Source organism: Micrasema longulum, unplaced genomic scaffold (genome assembly GCF_059751315.1).
Source record: "Micrasema longulum isolate JH-2025_06_02 unplaced genomic scaffold, ASM5975131v1 h1tg002983l, whole genome shotgun sequence".
Taxonomy (NCBI): Eukaryota; Metazoa; Arthropoda; class Insecta; order Trichoptera; family Brachycentridae; genus Micrasema; species Micrasema longulum.
In genome coordinates, this window is record NW_028280095.1 from 27836 (window position 1) to 44080 (window position 16245).

The following is a 16245-nucleotide window of genomic DNA, read 5'->3' on the forward strand; positions in this document are numbered from 1 at the left end:
GTATTACGCATTGTTAAATTAATATTTTTTTAGTAAAACGATGTTCGTGTTCATGTACATAGTACATATTATTATACTATGTACACGAAGCTAGGTATACTTATTTATGTGTAGAAGTTACATCAGTTGTTCAGTAAATTATGACCTCCTTTCGTACATGTCTGTAGGTAGTGAAAATTAAATTTGAGAATTATGTTTCTTAGTCCTGATTCTGGATTATCCTTATAACTTGAGGATATTACTTACAAAATTAATATTACCTACGTGTCAGGGACGTCTATTAACCTCCGCAGTAATATTACTCAATTGGGTCTACCTTAATGTTTCACTTACTGTTCGCATAAAAAATCCAGTCCTCGTCACGAAACCAATCTCGGCGTGCCTTGTACGTATACATTATCTGGTACATTACAATATTTTTAAGTTTCCCCCGTCATGCTAAACAAAGAAAATACGCCAATCGCGCGCCGCGCATTGGACGGCCGTCTGCGCATGCGTCAACCTCCGCCACCTTTTATTCGTGATCCCGACCCACCAGCCGCCATTAGTTGATCGATTCTCGAGTCTCAAAGTCAGCTGTTCTTGGAAAGAACAACATTTCTAGTCTATTTACAATTGTTACTATCGTAATCAAAAACTCAACGATGTCTGAAGCACATTTTGACGAGTACGAGCATTACAACTACGAATTCGACAAGCACGTTCACTCAGGCCACAGCGGAAAACAAAGGACAAAGAAGGAAGTTAGCGAACACACAAATCATCATGATCCGTCCGGACATTCGAGGAAAATAGTCACCAAGTTAATGAATACGGAAAGCAATCAAAAGAAAACGGAAACTAAACCCAAAAACTAGTTGAATTTTCGTGCCCTTTTCATCTATTACGTCGTAGCATTAACAAGGTTTTGTGATAATATAATTTGTTGAACGGACATGTCGAAATTTCCTAGATTGTAATAAAAAAGAAAATGGATGAATGTTTGCATTGAATCAGTGGAACATAATTAGTGCGCGTTATTTACGGATAACTACTATCGCATAATATCAAACAGCAAGCTCATGCGGATGAAAATTCTAATTTGGATTTGGGAGCGGCACAACACTACTCTGAAGCTGGTTCTGCGTCGTGTAATTTAACACAATGATTTAAATATTAAACTGTGTTATTAATTTTAGTTATATTATGTAGTCTTTATAGGCTAAATTATTTTAAGGTTTTATTCTCATGTTTTCATTGTTTCATCCACAGATATATGTTTCCCTTATATCGATATTAATCCATTGAATCATTAAAGTTTTAAAACTGTTTGTGTTTTGTTTTATTTTTCGAGGTAAACATGGTGGATATTGGATACGCAGTTAGCCTTGGCGCTGACATTATGATGTTGGGTTGAATGTTGTATTCATTATATTGTGACCGATACGGCCGATATACTTGTTTTATGTTTATTTTTAAATTTAAAATGCTTGAGTTAGCATTATTTCTCTTCCATCAATATTGCTTAATTTTATGCAGAACTATATATCTTACTTGATTCATACAGGAATCAAAATAGAATCTAATGTCGGTATCCCTTTGTTACTTAGATTTTTTAATCATTATTCACAACAACCTTGATTTTTTTTGTTTTTATTAGTTCATGTTCATGATGGCTATTGTAGCATTCACCTATCTTGAAAAATATTTTTTATGCCTACCTACTACTTTTTGTTTATGTTGAAAACTTTTTTTTTTTACGCAGTTCAGTGCCGAAAATTAGCGTTTATTATAGCAATATGATTTTGCAAAACAGTACCAAATGTATCTAATACAATTAATAGGAAAATTTATGTTTCTGCAAACATATTATACGCTGTTCATCATTAGGTATTTGTAAACATCTGTTCTAAGGCAGGGCAGCATTTACTTATTTTTTGTATAAAATACTACCTACGTTGATTTAGAATCTTCATTTTTGTCTTGGTAATATCTAAGATACAATAATACAGATTTGATTTTTTTAACGAAAATCTGATAAAAAATAAAATTATATTTTAAAATATGAAAATCTTACAAAAATGATGGAACTAAAAAAACAAAACTGGTTAAGTTTGTGAAACTGACAAAAATATATAGAACAAAACTTCAAAAAAAAGGTTAAAGGTTGTTTAAACCGCAATACTTCATTGTTCCTGGGCTGGCAAGCATAGGACTGATCACCCTACCTTCATGTAACAGATGATCGAAATACGCTGCATTTGGTATACAAATGCAGTATCCTTTTCACCACTGGGTGCAGAAAGAAAAATTATGATAATGATCAAAGTAGCATTTTTCTAAAACATAATAGGTAGGTACCTAGCTATATTATAAGTAATTTTACTAGAGGTTTTGTATAAACTTTTACTAACTGTACCTGCTGAAATATGTAATAGGTATTAGCTATAATATGTAGTAGCTATAATAAAAAAAGAATAGTTAGGTACTGACTGAAAATGATTTATCATTCTACTTTATAACCTTTGAATGGAATAAGAAAGTTTATCACTTCACTGACTATCCAATACAATGAGATAATGCTACATTGTTAAAAAGAAAATTAAAATTAAATGGACAATCAGGTTGAACGATAACCTTCTTACCCCGACCATATAAATATAATTTCCTTTTAAAATAAAAATAAACTTTTATATATGATAATATGATCAATCATGAGACTGAGAGGAAGCGAAGTCTGTGTGCAAAGACAAAGTGATATGGCATTCGATCCTCTCTGCCTACCCCTACGGCGAAACAGCATGACGGTTTGTTGTTGTTGTTTATATGAGACTTTGTGTATTGAGTGAATAGTTAAATAGATTTTAGGGCTTTATTACTATTCCTATGATAAGGATGATAAATTAACTGAGGTTCATAATACCTACTATAACAATACTTGCAGTTTGGAGCACAACAACAGCGTTTGATATAAAACAAATGGATGAGAAACCATAGGGATATATAAAATTATTTTGAAGTTTAAGTCCAGGTTTAAGGTCATTTTTAGTAAAATATTAATTTAAATAAGAAACTTTATTCGCTTCGCATACAAATAAAATAGAGAATATAATATGACTTACTTATTACCAAATTTACAAGATTTTTATAATATAATAACATACTACAAATATGAATCCCTTTTTGTACATTATCATGGGTCTTTTATTAATCAGGATAGTTAAATTTTACAGACAATATAATGTGTTGCTTTGATTTTCAAAACCATCCAGCACCTTTTCTTCTTTCTCAGAACTATTTAATATATTATAACCACAGTAATTATACCACACCATTTCAAAATGAAGTATTGGAAAACTTTTTGACCATCTATCATTGTGTCGAAAGGGACAAAAGAAAAGTATTTTCCAGTATCAATAAATGAATATGTTTTTCTTCAATGATAGACTAGGGTATATGCTTTGGATATCTTGCCTACTACAATCTAGGTGATCTAGGTACTAAACCAACTTTGGTATTTAAAAAAAAAAACATAAAATTTTATAATTTTTGTCTAAAGGGTTTAACCATTTTATTTTTTACAGAGACATTCTTGCTAAAAATGGTTCTGCTGTAGATGCCACTATAGCCGCCATGTTTTGCAATGGAATTGTCAACATGCAAAGTATGGGACTTGGTGGAGGTTTCTTAATGACAATTTACACGAAAGAAACAAGGTCTGCAATAACATTAAATGCTCGAGAAGCTGCTCCATTAAAGGCTACAGAAAATATGTTTAAATCTGATTCAAAAGCTGCTCAAAAGGGTAAGATTTTATTTTTAAATCATTAGTTGTGCGTTAATGCAATAATGAGTTAGCATTGATTCCTGCAAATAGGAATGCAGAAATCAGATAGAATTTATTCCCCAACTCAACAATGCCTCAATTCCTTAAATTGAAGCTAAAAAATTACTGAAATATAGATTACATTATTTATAAAAATAATTATATTTTATTCAAAAGTAAAATAAAACAGTTTTTAACATCTTTTTTTTTCTTTCTTGTGGACTGGTTTCGAAGCTACACAAACTTTCTTATCAATGCATAATTTTATTTACTAATGAATATTATCAAATTTTGTTTTAACAGTATTCACTAAATATTAAATCTAAACATATGGAGGGTAATGAGTTTGGATACCTGAAAGATATTGCTTTTAGCAATAAGTCCCCCCAAAGTAAGAAGAGGTGTGGGTGTAAATTGTAATTTTAATATTAAAATTAAACTCAGATTTGAGTCTACTAATTTAATTTATATTTCAAAACAAAAACAAAAAATTGAACAGTTGTTTTGCTGTGTTCGGGCATTTTCAAATGAAGGTCAAGATAAAATATACCTTGATAAGGAAGCTTGTGTAGCTTCGAAATTAGTCGCTAAACAAATAAGAAGTTAAAAATCAATTTTGTTTTGTTTTAATGAGGAAGTTCAGTGTCTTTTTTTACTTTTTTTATTTGTTAACAGAATATTAAACTAAACCAAATTTTTTTTTTTTATATATCGTATTATCAGTGATGTGATTTTTTAAAGTTTTGTATTTCTGAAATAACTCCGCGTGTGACGTCAGAGGTTGTTCTCTGACAGTTCTTCCGATTGGTTCGTTTACGGTGACCAAACCGGAAATCTTTCAAAGCTCTCATATCATTGGATGGTTCATATGAACCAGTGACGTCATTCAATGTAGTGCGTTTGTATTAAAATATTTTTAAAAAAATTCGTACATTTTCAAGAAATTTTGCCGTACAATTTAATGCTCTAATTTTTACCGAGCAAGAAAACATTTTTTGTATCCAATTTCCCATAGAGCTGAAGTTCCTGATTTAATTGTAATGAATAACCACAAAATTACTTCTTCAATTATAAGTTTTATAGCTATATTGATTAGTTTTTTTAAAATTAGATGTTCAAAAAGAAGTATGGAAGAGTCCCAGTGAGCTGCTCACAATATAATTTGCTGCATAAAGATTTTTTTTTAGTATGTATTATTATTCAAACTTTTAAAAACCCTGTTCATATTATAACACGCTCACAATTCTTTGCACACGTGCAGTGATCTTACTATTTTTTTTTTTATGAAAAAAATCATGGTTTCAACTTCATAAACATTAGGATGTTAGTTCGACACAAAATTAGTCGCCATTGTAACTATTTTAGGGACTAAAAAACTATATATGTTTACATTTTTATAAAATACATTTGAATAAACATAAAATACCAAAGTGTGAGTGTATGTGATCTCTTTTACATGCAAGTTTATCATTATTACTCACAGATATTTTTATGACAAAGCAAATATTTTTAAACAACTGGATAAACAGGTATTCAGGTTATACATCTGAAAGAAATCATTTATTTGAACTTTGACGAAGGATGAGTCAAATTGTAATTTACAACCTAATATGTATTTTCTCAGAATTTACATAGTTTTAAAGAACTAATAACAAATAAGTATGGAGAAAAATCATAGTTTATGATAATGAAAAAAAAAAAAATATTTATGAATCACACAATTTTTCAATTGCAAAAACTACTGGTCAACGTATTTGCTTACCATGCAATAGGTCTCAGGTTCGATTCCCGCCAATGTCGATATGAAATATTTATTCAAAAAGGTGTTTTGCAATATATAAACACTGCAATATTTTATAGTCCCGGGACTGAGGCCTGAAACGTAGGACTGATTATCTTAAAATAGTGTTTGGTTATTTTATTAGTTATGATAGTGGTTATTTGTAAATGAGCCTGTTTATGCCGCATATGCTTCTAGTGTATTTTAACAAAAACAGGTAGGATAAAAAATTCTCAATAATGTAATAATAATTTAATTCAATTATTTTACTGGGTGGATACAAGAGTAAATATAATGTTATTTTAGAGAGTTTAAATTGTATTGTGGCTCCCTTTTTATCAAGTTCTTAATCGCTTTTTATTTCCTATAATTACAATTAACTTTCATTAAGAATTTTCACTTACAAACTTGAATGTTTTATGCATAGAATTAAGAATAGTCCAGAAGGAGCGTAGAATCATATTTGAATACATCGACTGTGTCCAATAATTCCCCCACTATGCCCGACTTTCGCCGCGCGCATTCGTGATGTCCCCGCGTAATGTTGTACGATGGGAAAAAATATAATTATAACACAAATGTAAGATAAAAAAAAGCAATCTGTTAACTTCTCTAAAATTTTATTGTGCACGCGGAAATATTGATTGACACAACAGAGTGGATAAGTCAAGGGTCATTTAATAAGAGTAATTGAATTAATGAGCTTTAAACTTAAAATATAAAACAAATTTTATTTTACATAAAATGGATATTTTTATATCATGTTAAATAATATTTCATGCTTTGAAGATAATGTCGGTCAAATGTCTACCACAGAGTTGTTTGATCCGAGGCCCAATTTTCATTATTTCTTTTAGATTAGATGAGCAAAGTATGGTAAAAAAAATTACTACCCTGGCAACCTTAAGCGCCCTTGAGGTATTATATTACAAAAATGGCGGTGTATAAGTTATCCATAATTATTATTATTATTATTATTAACACTAACGAAATTTCCATTTTGTTTCTTCGACAATCTGACAGGTGGAAAAAATAATTCAATTTTTAAGTAATGCATTTACTACTTAAACATTCGTTTGCTAGTTACACATAAAATATGATACCATCCTGTTTCTTTGAGATCCTAGCAGTATTTCTACACTTTAAAAGGACACAATAGTTGAATTCAAATCAGGAGTTGCGTACTGAGCGACGTCTACAAAGAAACTAATGGGTCAAAACGTAAACCTACTCATTTATGAGTAGTTTAGTCGCCTTCTGTTTGATGTGCGTATGCGGTTTCTGGACTTTTCTTAATTCTATGGTTTTATGTATATTTTTATTCAATAAATATTTGTGTTCTTATGCTTTACCGAATATTTCAATTTTGGGGTCATTTTCAACTAGTCTGAAATAACTGCACTTGAAAATTGGAATCAAGTTGTAGTAGAGCAGGGTTCTAACCTCGGACCTCTAATCTATGAGTCTGCAAAACCACTATTAAATATTGCCAACAGAAATTTGAAATACTGTAAGGGACAAAGCGTAAATTCTTCAAGAAGGAGAAAAGCATGTTGAAAATAAATCTTGGTAATTATTCAAATGTTGTTAATGGTTTCTGTTCACTTGTCCCTTATAACATTTCGTATTTCCGTTTTAGCTGTAAACTTAAATTGATACAATGATTGTCTGAACAGGGCCTCTTTCTATCGGTGTCCCGGGTGAACTGCGTGGCTATTGGGCAGCACACCAACGTTTTGGAGTTTTGCCATGGAAAGAACTCATCGAACCATCTCTGGAACTATGTAAAACTGGATACAACATGTCAAAAGCACTTTGGGACAGTGTGACAAATGCAAAAATTATAATTGAGCAACCCCAATTCAGGTTGGATTTTAGTTAACATCAAATATAACAATTACTTTCATATAACAGAATTGGATAAATGACATATTTAATTTTTTTTTTTTTAAATTGAACCAATTTTCTTCACTGTTCCTTTGGTAAATTCATCATGGAAAAGGGGGTTCACGGTTAGTACTTTAAATATAAATTAAAGAGATGGATAACTTTTTTGAAAGGGGGATATGAAAGTCTGGATATTTCTTGGGCTCGTAACAGATCATTGGCTGGTTTAAGTTATCATTTACACACTGTGTAACATTTATTATTGTGTCTGTCTCGGAACATCAATATTTCCATATTTCTACTATCTATTCAGAGGTAAAACTCAGATGCACATGAGATTATTCCAAAATATTTCATAGGTCGTAAGCCCAAATGCCTAGGCATCAGGGGCGTGCAGTGAGGATTTCGATTAGGGAAGCAATTAATATATAGGTAATTGGTACATAATAATATACACTGCCTTTAAGAAATTAAAGAAAACCTAAATACTATCATACATAACAGAAATAATAATAATAATTGTATATATGGCAATAAATTGCTTTAACAAATCAACTAGCTTCACTAGATACTGCCTACTATAAATAACAGTATTTTGTGGTGTTTTACTATATTTTATTAAAATGCAGTAAAAAAAAATATTACCTTGTTAAAAAATTCGACTTTTTGATGAAAAAAATTGGTCATTATTTGAATGTGAAAAAATCAATATAGTAGATTATAAACTATTTTCTTATATCAAAAAAAACATTATTATTGTAATGTTTCAATTAAATTCTACATTTCATATTGTATTCTAACTCCATTACAAAATAATTATTATAATTATGTTCAGTGTCAAAATACTACCATCGCATCGGTGCAGCTTGGCGCGGTGTCGCGGGCGTTTCGCGTCAAAACTAGATGACAAATGTATAAAAAATGATACATCGGGTTAAGCTGATTGCTTCCATAACCCACTATAACCTAGTAAGAATCTTAGTTTCGTGTGTGGGTAGTGCGTTGCCCTATTTAATTTTTTTGTAAGATGATAGTAAAACTCCTCCACAATTTATCGAGATTATTAACAATATTATTTGTTTATAGTAATCTAAATGTAAGGTATGACTGATAATCAAATAACATAATATACTAAAAATAATATTTGTCTAAATTTGGGGAAGCATAATATACTAAATTCAATGTTAAATGTTAAGTGTGTTCTATGGACAGACTGCACATACTAGGCATCCACATTCCTTATTTCTATTGAGAAATTCATCTATGGTTATAACCCTATTTTATTTTAATTAATGAATGTTAAAGAAGACAAACATATTTTCCTATTTGAGTTTTTTATGACCAAACCTACAGGTATATTTTCTAATAAACAATTATTAACTTAATGAAAATACTTTTTTCAGAGAAATGTTCTACGATGAAGAAAATAATAAACCGAAACGAGGCAACAGTTTAGTATTTCCGAGTAAAAATTTGTGTGCAACATTGAAGATAATCGCAGATAAAGGTGGTGACGAACTATATAATGGTTCACTCTCTGTTGATTTTGTTGAGGACCTTAAAGAAGCCGGTGCTATAATAACCAAAGAGGACTTGGAGCTATACAGGTTAGACCATTTGCATTCAGTATTTATTTATTGAAGTACAGAGCTACCCAAAATGCTCTTAGACCTGATAGCATTACGAACATTTAATTCCACACTGAAATTTCTTCAAAATGTACCAAAAAATTGTCATAACATCTAACGGCAATCCATCCCGTGTGTGTAATATCACCGCTAAGTCATCTAGTTATACCATTTGGCAGTAAAAATATTCAAACATTGCTTGTAAAAAAATAAAATAGTATACCTAAGTAAGATTAAAATCTAAAAAAATAAATGCCATTATTTTACCGAACACACATTGAAATAGATGTTTTTTTGCTCTCTCCTGCAAAGTGGTCAAATTTGACTTACGTAGTGATGGATTGCTGTCGACAATAAATTGAACACATAAATACACACACACATGTCATCATTATTCACAAATAGTACAGATTTTATACAACAACTAGGCTGACGACATTACATGTAAACATGAAAGCGAGGATTTTAAAATAAAAATCTTTAGTTGCTTCAAAATAGCTTTAAAAGTTATACAGTACAGTTATGTTAAAAATAAAAAAAACTTCCTCATTGTGATAGAATTTTGTCTATTCACACCAATCAATGTTGGTATGCAGGATGGCAGTGGGCTCGGTGATGCTGCGAACTTGACACGCATATTTCATTATATTGATAGCCGATAGAGCTGATGTACAATCCTTAAATAATATGCTTGTACATTCAGTACTGCAAACAGTATTTTAATAGCTACCCGGTTACAATAAATACAATTGGTGCAGTTGGTAGGATAAAGAAGTAACCACAATAATCCATTTTCAATCTTGTGGTGTAGTGGTTGGGTTTAGTATAATAATGAAATCCATGGCTATCCTATGGGCGGGTGAATATTCTAGACACCCGAGAATCAAGGCAACTCATAACAATCCGTACCATAAATGACTAAACAGGTTTAATGAATAGCCGAAAAAAATTAAGGAGCTGTAACTTAGCATGTCAATGGTTATAGTTATTAAACCATTGTGAGTGTAAATTAATTTGCCACCTCAAAATAGTGACAGATATAAAAATCCACATTGATATATTTCACTATTATGATTTTCCCTTCTTTTGATCTACGTTTATTGTTTAAACATTTGGCATGCATTGATTTAAGTATCTGCTTCATGGTCAGCGCATTTGCCTACCATGCAAGAGGTCTCAGGTTTGATTCCCGACATGGTTGACATGAATAAATGATTAGATATGCTGCGATCGATGTACCAATTCAGTGCCCTATGCACCATTAGGTGCGGAAAGAGAATGATGATGATTTAAGTTCTCCAATTAAAATATTATTTTTAAAAGAATTTTAATAATGCATATTATTAAAACAAAAAAAATACTACAAATCAATTTGAGAGGCCGATCAATTTGGATTTTATACCCAGTTATTATAAATGTAGCAATTTGAATTATGTTGAATTTATGTGAAGTGAAAAATTCTAAATATTCCATTTACTATTTATTTTATTCATACTTTTGTATCTGACATTTATCAATTATGTAACTTGCACTCGCAATATTAGCAGTGTGGTGAAGTTTTAGTTATAAATTTAATAAATTACATAATTTAGTACCAATTTATGTTATAAACAAAGCATGCCGCATCATTTCGACTGGATTATTGATTGATGTTGATCCTATTAAAACGTTAGTGTCCGTTCCACTAGTAACAACAGCTTGGTGAATTTTTCTGCACTCCTCCGCCGTCGTTCCTCCCACAATAAATAAAATAACTAGGGGATTATCCAAAGGATGTTTTGCCACTATTGTATTTTTTTTAGCTGCTGTACTCATCAAAATGCTGAAAAAATTATGAATTAATGGTAAAAAATAAAAGTAAGTGAATCACGATTTATACAAAGGTTTGAATATATGCATACAATTTTGTATAAACTTTGTCCGTAACATGATACCAATTGTATTACAGGTAATTTTTTTATGGAAATGAAGGTATAAAAAAAAATTGTTGACTGTTCTAACAAAATCAATAAATCTCTACGTAAATATGATTCATACGTAAATATGATTCATTAAAAATAACTTTAGGACTTACTTTAGCCCACTTCTTAAAAATCCTTTCAATCCATCAGCTCGACACTTGAGATCCGGCATATCTGGTTTTTCAACATCAACCAAATCATAAACTAATTGCTGTAAAATTCCCTTATACTCTGTTGGTGAAATTTCATCAGTCACTTTTATCACCGATTTGTACCTGAAAATACAAAAAAAATATTTTAAAACACAAAAGCATTACCAAACTACCCTGAAGTATTTAAGTAAATGGCTTACTTCTTCAATAACCAAAATAATGGCACGTTTATGAGAAATTAAAATACAATATATTTTTGTGATTTTTTTTTATAATAGAGTAGAGAGACATTATATGCATGAAAACAAGGTGCATAAAAAACCTGTTATTGAAATATTAACTTTACTGGCAAAAAGGTTGTTTCTCCGAATAAATAAAATAAATAGTTTGCAAATATTGTAAATGTATCCTTCTAACAAAGGCAGAGTTGGCTATTTTGACAGACTTTTCTACTAATGCTACTTATATGTAATTAATAAATATTAATTCAATCGTCATACCTAACAACGTTCTGTCTTGCGACTGAAACATCTTTAAGTTTCTGAACAAGCCTTGCTGCAAATAAAGAACAACCATCTTCAGTTTTGATTCTTTCACTATCTTCATAATTAAGTGTTAGTTCATTTTGGTCTTCAAACAATGCACTCCGCAATGATTCGTGCAATTGTTTTTCTTGGGCTTCGGAAAATGTCACATCACTCCCGGCTGTCGAATATAGGTACACCAGTAAACATAGTAATCGCTCTAGTGACAATCCACGCTGCTTGCGAAGTTTTATGATGTTACTGATCTAAAAACATGAAAAACATAATTTTAAAAAAGATAACATGTCTAGTGAAAAAATAATGAGAGAAAACAACAATAAGGTATTTTCAAAAGTCGAGAATAACCTTAATATCATATATATTTAGAGCGGACTTTTTCGATTCTAATGATATAACTATAAATGTATTCAAAACAAGTTTTCATTTATAATTAAATGAACATATACAAAACAGCTCGCAGTTGGCATCATGTCATGTTGATGTCACGCGTTATAACTGCCGACTGTGCTTCTAATAAACACTGCACACCATTTTGGTGCCAAAACGTCATACTCGCTGTTTGTCCCAGGGGGCGTTAGTTGTCTCATATTTGGGTAATTCAAAATATGCATATTTAAAACCTTTGTAGAAAATTTATCCAACATCATACAAAAAAATATTAATACCGTTAAGAAACGTGAAAAGACACTATTACCTGTGTCAATACACTAGTTGAGTCTCTACTAGTTGAGAGATTTTGTAAAATTTGTTTTTCTAAAGATACCAACAACTCAGTCTCTTGCATTTTGGGTGATTTTAGAGTCTGAATTACAGCTAAGGTTTGTTGTAATAGTTCACAGTTCTCCTCGATGATACCGTAGTTCCCTGTAAGAAAATAAACCTTTTCTTACAATACGTATTAAGAAATTTTTTTTGGCTATTTTTAATATGTAAAGCACTCTGTTATTTTTTTATTTCGACAATTAGTTTGGTCAAGTGAATCTCTTATTCAAATAAGTGGTAAAAATTATCAAGGTGAAATAATTCACTATGCATAAATTGAGTTAAAAAAGTATCATAGAAAACCAATGAAAAATTATTTTCAACACAAATCATTGAAACTTACCATTTAAATTGGTAATGATTTTTTCTAAATTCTGAGCAGTAACTCGGGGAGGTAATCGTACTGGGGTAGACGTATTTATTCCACTCAGTTTACTGTACAATCCCAGCATGACTTCTGGCTGAGTTTTATTGACAAATTGGTTTAAAATCTCTTTACTCTGTTTCTGAGTTGGATGAGAAACATACCCAGGGCAGAGATGTACATCATCGAGCAGAGATGAGCTTAGAAGTGAAAACAAGTTAGTTAGAACACATAAACTGAATCGAATAATTGTGAAAATTGATATATGAAAAAGCTTACATATTGGCTTCACATATGGAAGACATATCGACAGCAATGTCTATAGAATGTCCTGGGAATCTTGGTAAAATACTCATAATTTTATCTAATAAACTTTCAGAGTTGTGCGAAGTCACTCCACACAAATCGAAAGTTCTATCTACCAGAATAACAGACACACTTTTTGTTGCATTCTGTAAAAAAAATTCAAACACATGCATATAAATATGATAACAATAGTTTGAAGTTTGATAAGTATTTTAGATCAGAGGTGCAAAAAACAGAATAGGTATTATTTGTCAATAGCTTTTCTTTGGATAGAATTGATAATATTATTTATTTTTAACGAGAAAATGTTTCTCTCATGTAATATTTACATCATGATGGATTAATACGATTACAGCTGTACATATTTAATACCATTGGACTGAACTTATTCAAGTCTATGACATACAGTGAATAATTATCCATCCAAGGGAAAAATGAAATAAAATGTGCCACAGAAATACTGTGAAAATTAATTGTATGAACCAAAAATAGGTTTAGTTGAGTTTCATATAACAAAATGAATATGAATTACTTTTCTTCTAAATGTCGCAGCAGGTAAATGCTCCATAACACCGGCTAAAATTGAGCTAAATGTTCCCATGAAATAAATATCATCTTTGACATTAATGTGTTCCAATAAACTGTTCAGACTAGAAGCCAATCTCCGGACTTCATTTTTATCATTTAATGGTAAAGTGTGCAGATCCACAGAAGTCAGATTCTCCGGATAAAGACTATCACCAAACTTCGGGAACAAATTGGCAAAGGTAGGCGTCGTGAATATACCGTTTGTTACACTGATGGCAAATATTGGATAGTAAACAATTTCTACTGCACATGGCTGAAACAAAAAAAGCATTTCATAACTTTACGGCGTATTTTATTTAAGTAATAAAAGATGAGTGATACTTAAATCCACAAATGTGATCAGTTTTATCGCTTTTGGGACATCTCCGAGACTGGTCCAGTCTGGGGATATTTTTATTTTAAAAAACTGGTTTTATTAAATAATTTTCATTCACAAAAGCAGGATTTTCTCACTCTTAAATAATTTGTTCAACATTATCAATGTGTTGTTTTATTCTGTATTATAAAGATATATTTGCAAATACCTTCTTGGCAATCCAACTGATGATCTTTTCTTCCAGTTCTTGATGTGTAACTCCATTGCATTCAGAACTAATCACATCTAAAGAAGCTGTAGATATCAGGATACAGTTTATAAAACTACTGTTTCTCAAAATTTCTTTAACGGTTTCAAGATTATTTTTGGTTCCACGGGTTATAAATATGGCTTTTTTTTGGTTTTTCGCTCCATTCTAAAAAAATATACATATAAATCTAATTGCCGTATTTCTGTCAAATATATTCCTCGATACGAGATATCACAGTGAAGAAAACATTACACAGCAAAACATATAATGTTTATTACTGGGAAAATAAATGACAGACTCTCCACAATCCCCAATATGTATCTTTTTTTAGTGATCCCGTCAATTCGTTTCGACGTTTCAGCCCTGAAGAGGTAATAGGTCCTGCAATGGTACCCGAATCATCACCTAAAAAAGATACATATTCATAACAGTGACTGAAAACCTACGCACCAATTTTTCCACAATTCGTTAAATCACACCCTACAGTTCTTTGGACATTTGACTCTGAGAGAAAACAACAGCCTGTACAGGCTCGAGCTGGTCGGCAGCGTGGAGGAAAGAAGAAAGACAGGAGAAGCACTGACAAGTCGGGCTGACCAGATCAGGACTGCAATAGGATCTTCAGTGACTGGAACCATTCGCCTGGCCAAGTTGAGGGAAAACTAAAGGAATGTAACTTAAAGTAGAAGAAGTTGGAACTGTTCTGGGTTGACATAATGAATATAAATATTTGCACTGCTGGTACAATTGAACTTACAATTTTGTTAGTATTCTGACAATAAAATGTTAATATCAATGCCAAAAGACCTCTTATATTATCTTTAGATGGAATCATCTACTCCACCCGTGTGCAATTTCTAAGTCAAAAATCTAATGAAAATTAAATCTAAATTTGAGTCAATATTCATTAAAAAAAAAAACACACACACCGACTTTTCTGTGCCTACCGGTTTCGAGACGTAAAAATCTCTTCCTCAGGACACTAATTACACCACGCAAATCCCATTATACACCTTCACCATAGGAGTTGCACAAAAATATAAAACCAACCCTTTTTTCAATTGTTGCTCCTACAATATGTCACATTTTTTTCATTATAATCAGTACACGATGGTGTTAGCTTCTAATAGCATGTGGCTTATCAGTCCATTGGTAAAGTGTATAGTGGGATTTGCATGTTAGAGTAATTAGTGTCCTGGCGAAGAGACGGGTACATCTTAAAAACGGTAGACATGAAAATCGGTCAGTGGTTATATACAAATATTTATGATCATTTGATGAAATGTTTAACCACAAAGTTTATTCTTTAAATATCAGTAATATAAAATTAACCTTGAATTCAACTCTTAGCCTAATTATTTCGTTGATATCAAAACTCCTATAATAAACTAATTAATCAATGTTTGAGCTGCCTTCAGCTCCTGGTTATGCCTATTATATCCTAGGCTCAAATATAAAGTAGTGATTAATTCATTATTACATGTTAAAACACAATGTTTAAAAAATATACTTACTTCAAAAGGTGATAGGCATTTAACAGCTAGTGCTCCCACATCCATCAAATTGAAAATACCTCCTTCCCAGTGCAAACATTCCGCCAGACAATCTTCAATGAAAACAACACCACCGATAACTCTATTGTATATTTCTTGCCACCATTTGTTAGAAAACTCGTTTACAGAAAATACATCAACATCTCCGAAATGCATGTTTGTTTGAGGAAGCTTAACTTTTTACTAGTATATTTAAAGGTTTAATGCAAAACGTCACAAATACAGCGAACTGAAATGTCAACATTTACGTGACGTTTGACAATTTGACGGTTCATTTGCCATAGAAAATGTATCATATCGAAAAAGTGTTGCTAGTAAAAAAAATACTCGCTGTTTTTGGGTTTTATC

The 16245-nt window shown here is 31.2% G+C and overlaps 3 protein-coding genes across 8 annotated transcripts in view; 2 read left to right on the forward strand and 1 right to left on the reverse strand.

Annotated features, from left to right (window-relative positions):
• Window positions 1-16245, forward strand: part of LOC148271263 (glutathione hydrolase 1 proenzyme-like) — a 41899-nt gene that overhangs the window by 22724 nt on the left and 2930 nt on the right. For 3 of the 6 annotated variants that reach the window (XM_088241594.1, XM_088241593.1, XM_088241595.1), the window contains exons 3-5: window positions 3564-3784; window positions 7262-7451; window positions 8876-9079. In XM_088241594.1, coding sequence (XP_088097720.1) covers window positions 3564-3784; window positions 7262-7451; window positions 8876-9079 — 615 coding nt within the window. Of the gene's footprint in view, window positions 1-282; window positions 386-2217; window positions 2333-2680; window positions 2787-3563; window positions 3785-7261; window positions 7452-8875; window positions 9080-16245 lie in introns of those variants that run through there. The other 3 variants (XM_088241597.1, XM_088241596.1, XM_088241598.1) reach the window with 3 other exon arrangements.
• LOC148271264 (uncharacterized) lies at window positions 544-1310 on the forward strand. The gene has a single exon (XM_088241601.1). The coding sequence runs from the start codon at window positions 645-647 to the stop codon at window positions 855-857; it is 213 nt and encodes a 70-aa protein (XP_088097727.1). The 5' UTR covers window positions 544-644; the 3' UTR covers window positions 858-1310.
• Window positions 10568-16188, reverse strand: LOC148271265 (sec1 family domain-containing protein 2-like). The gene is made up of 9 exons (XM_088241592.1): window positions 15859-16188; window positions 14303-14509; window positions 13723-14031; window positions 13164-13336; window positions 12864-13084; window positions 12453-12622; window positions 11714-12003; window positions 11175-11336; window positions 10568-10922 (listed from the first exon to the last, which is right to left on the reverse strand). The coding sequence occupies exons 1-9, from the start codon at window positions 16051-16053 to the stop codon at window positions 10700-10702; spliced, it is 1950 nt and encodes a 649-aa protein (XP_088097718.1). The 5' UTR covers window positions 16054-16188; the 3' UTR covers window positions 10568-10699.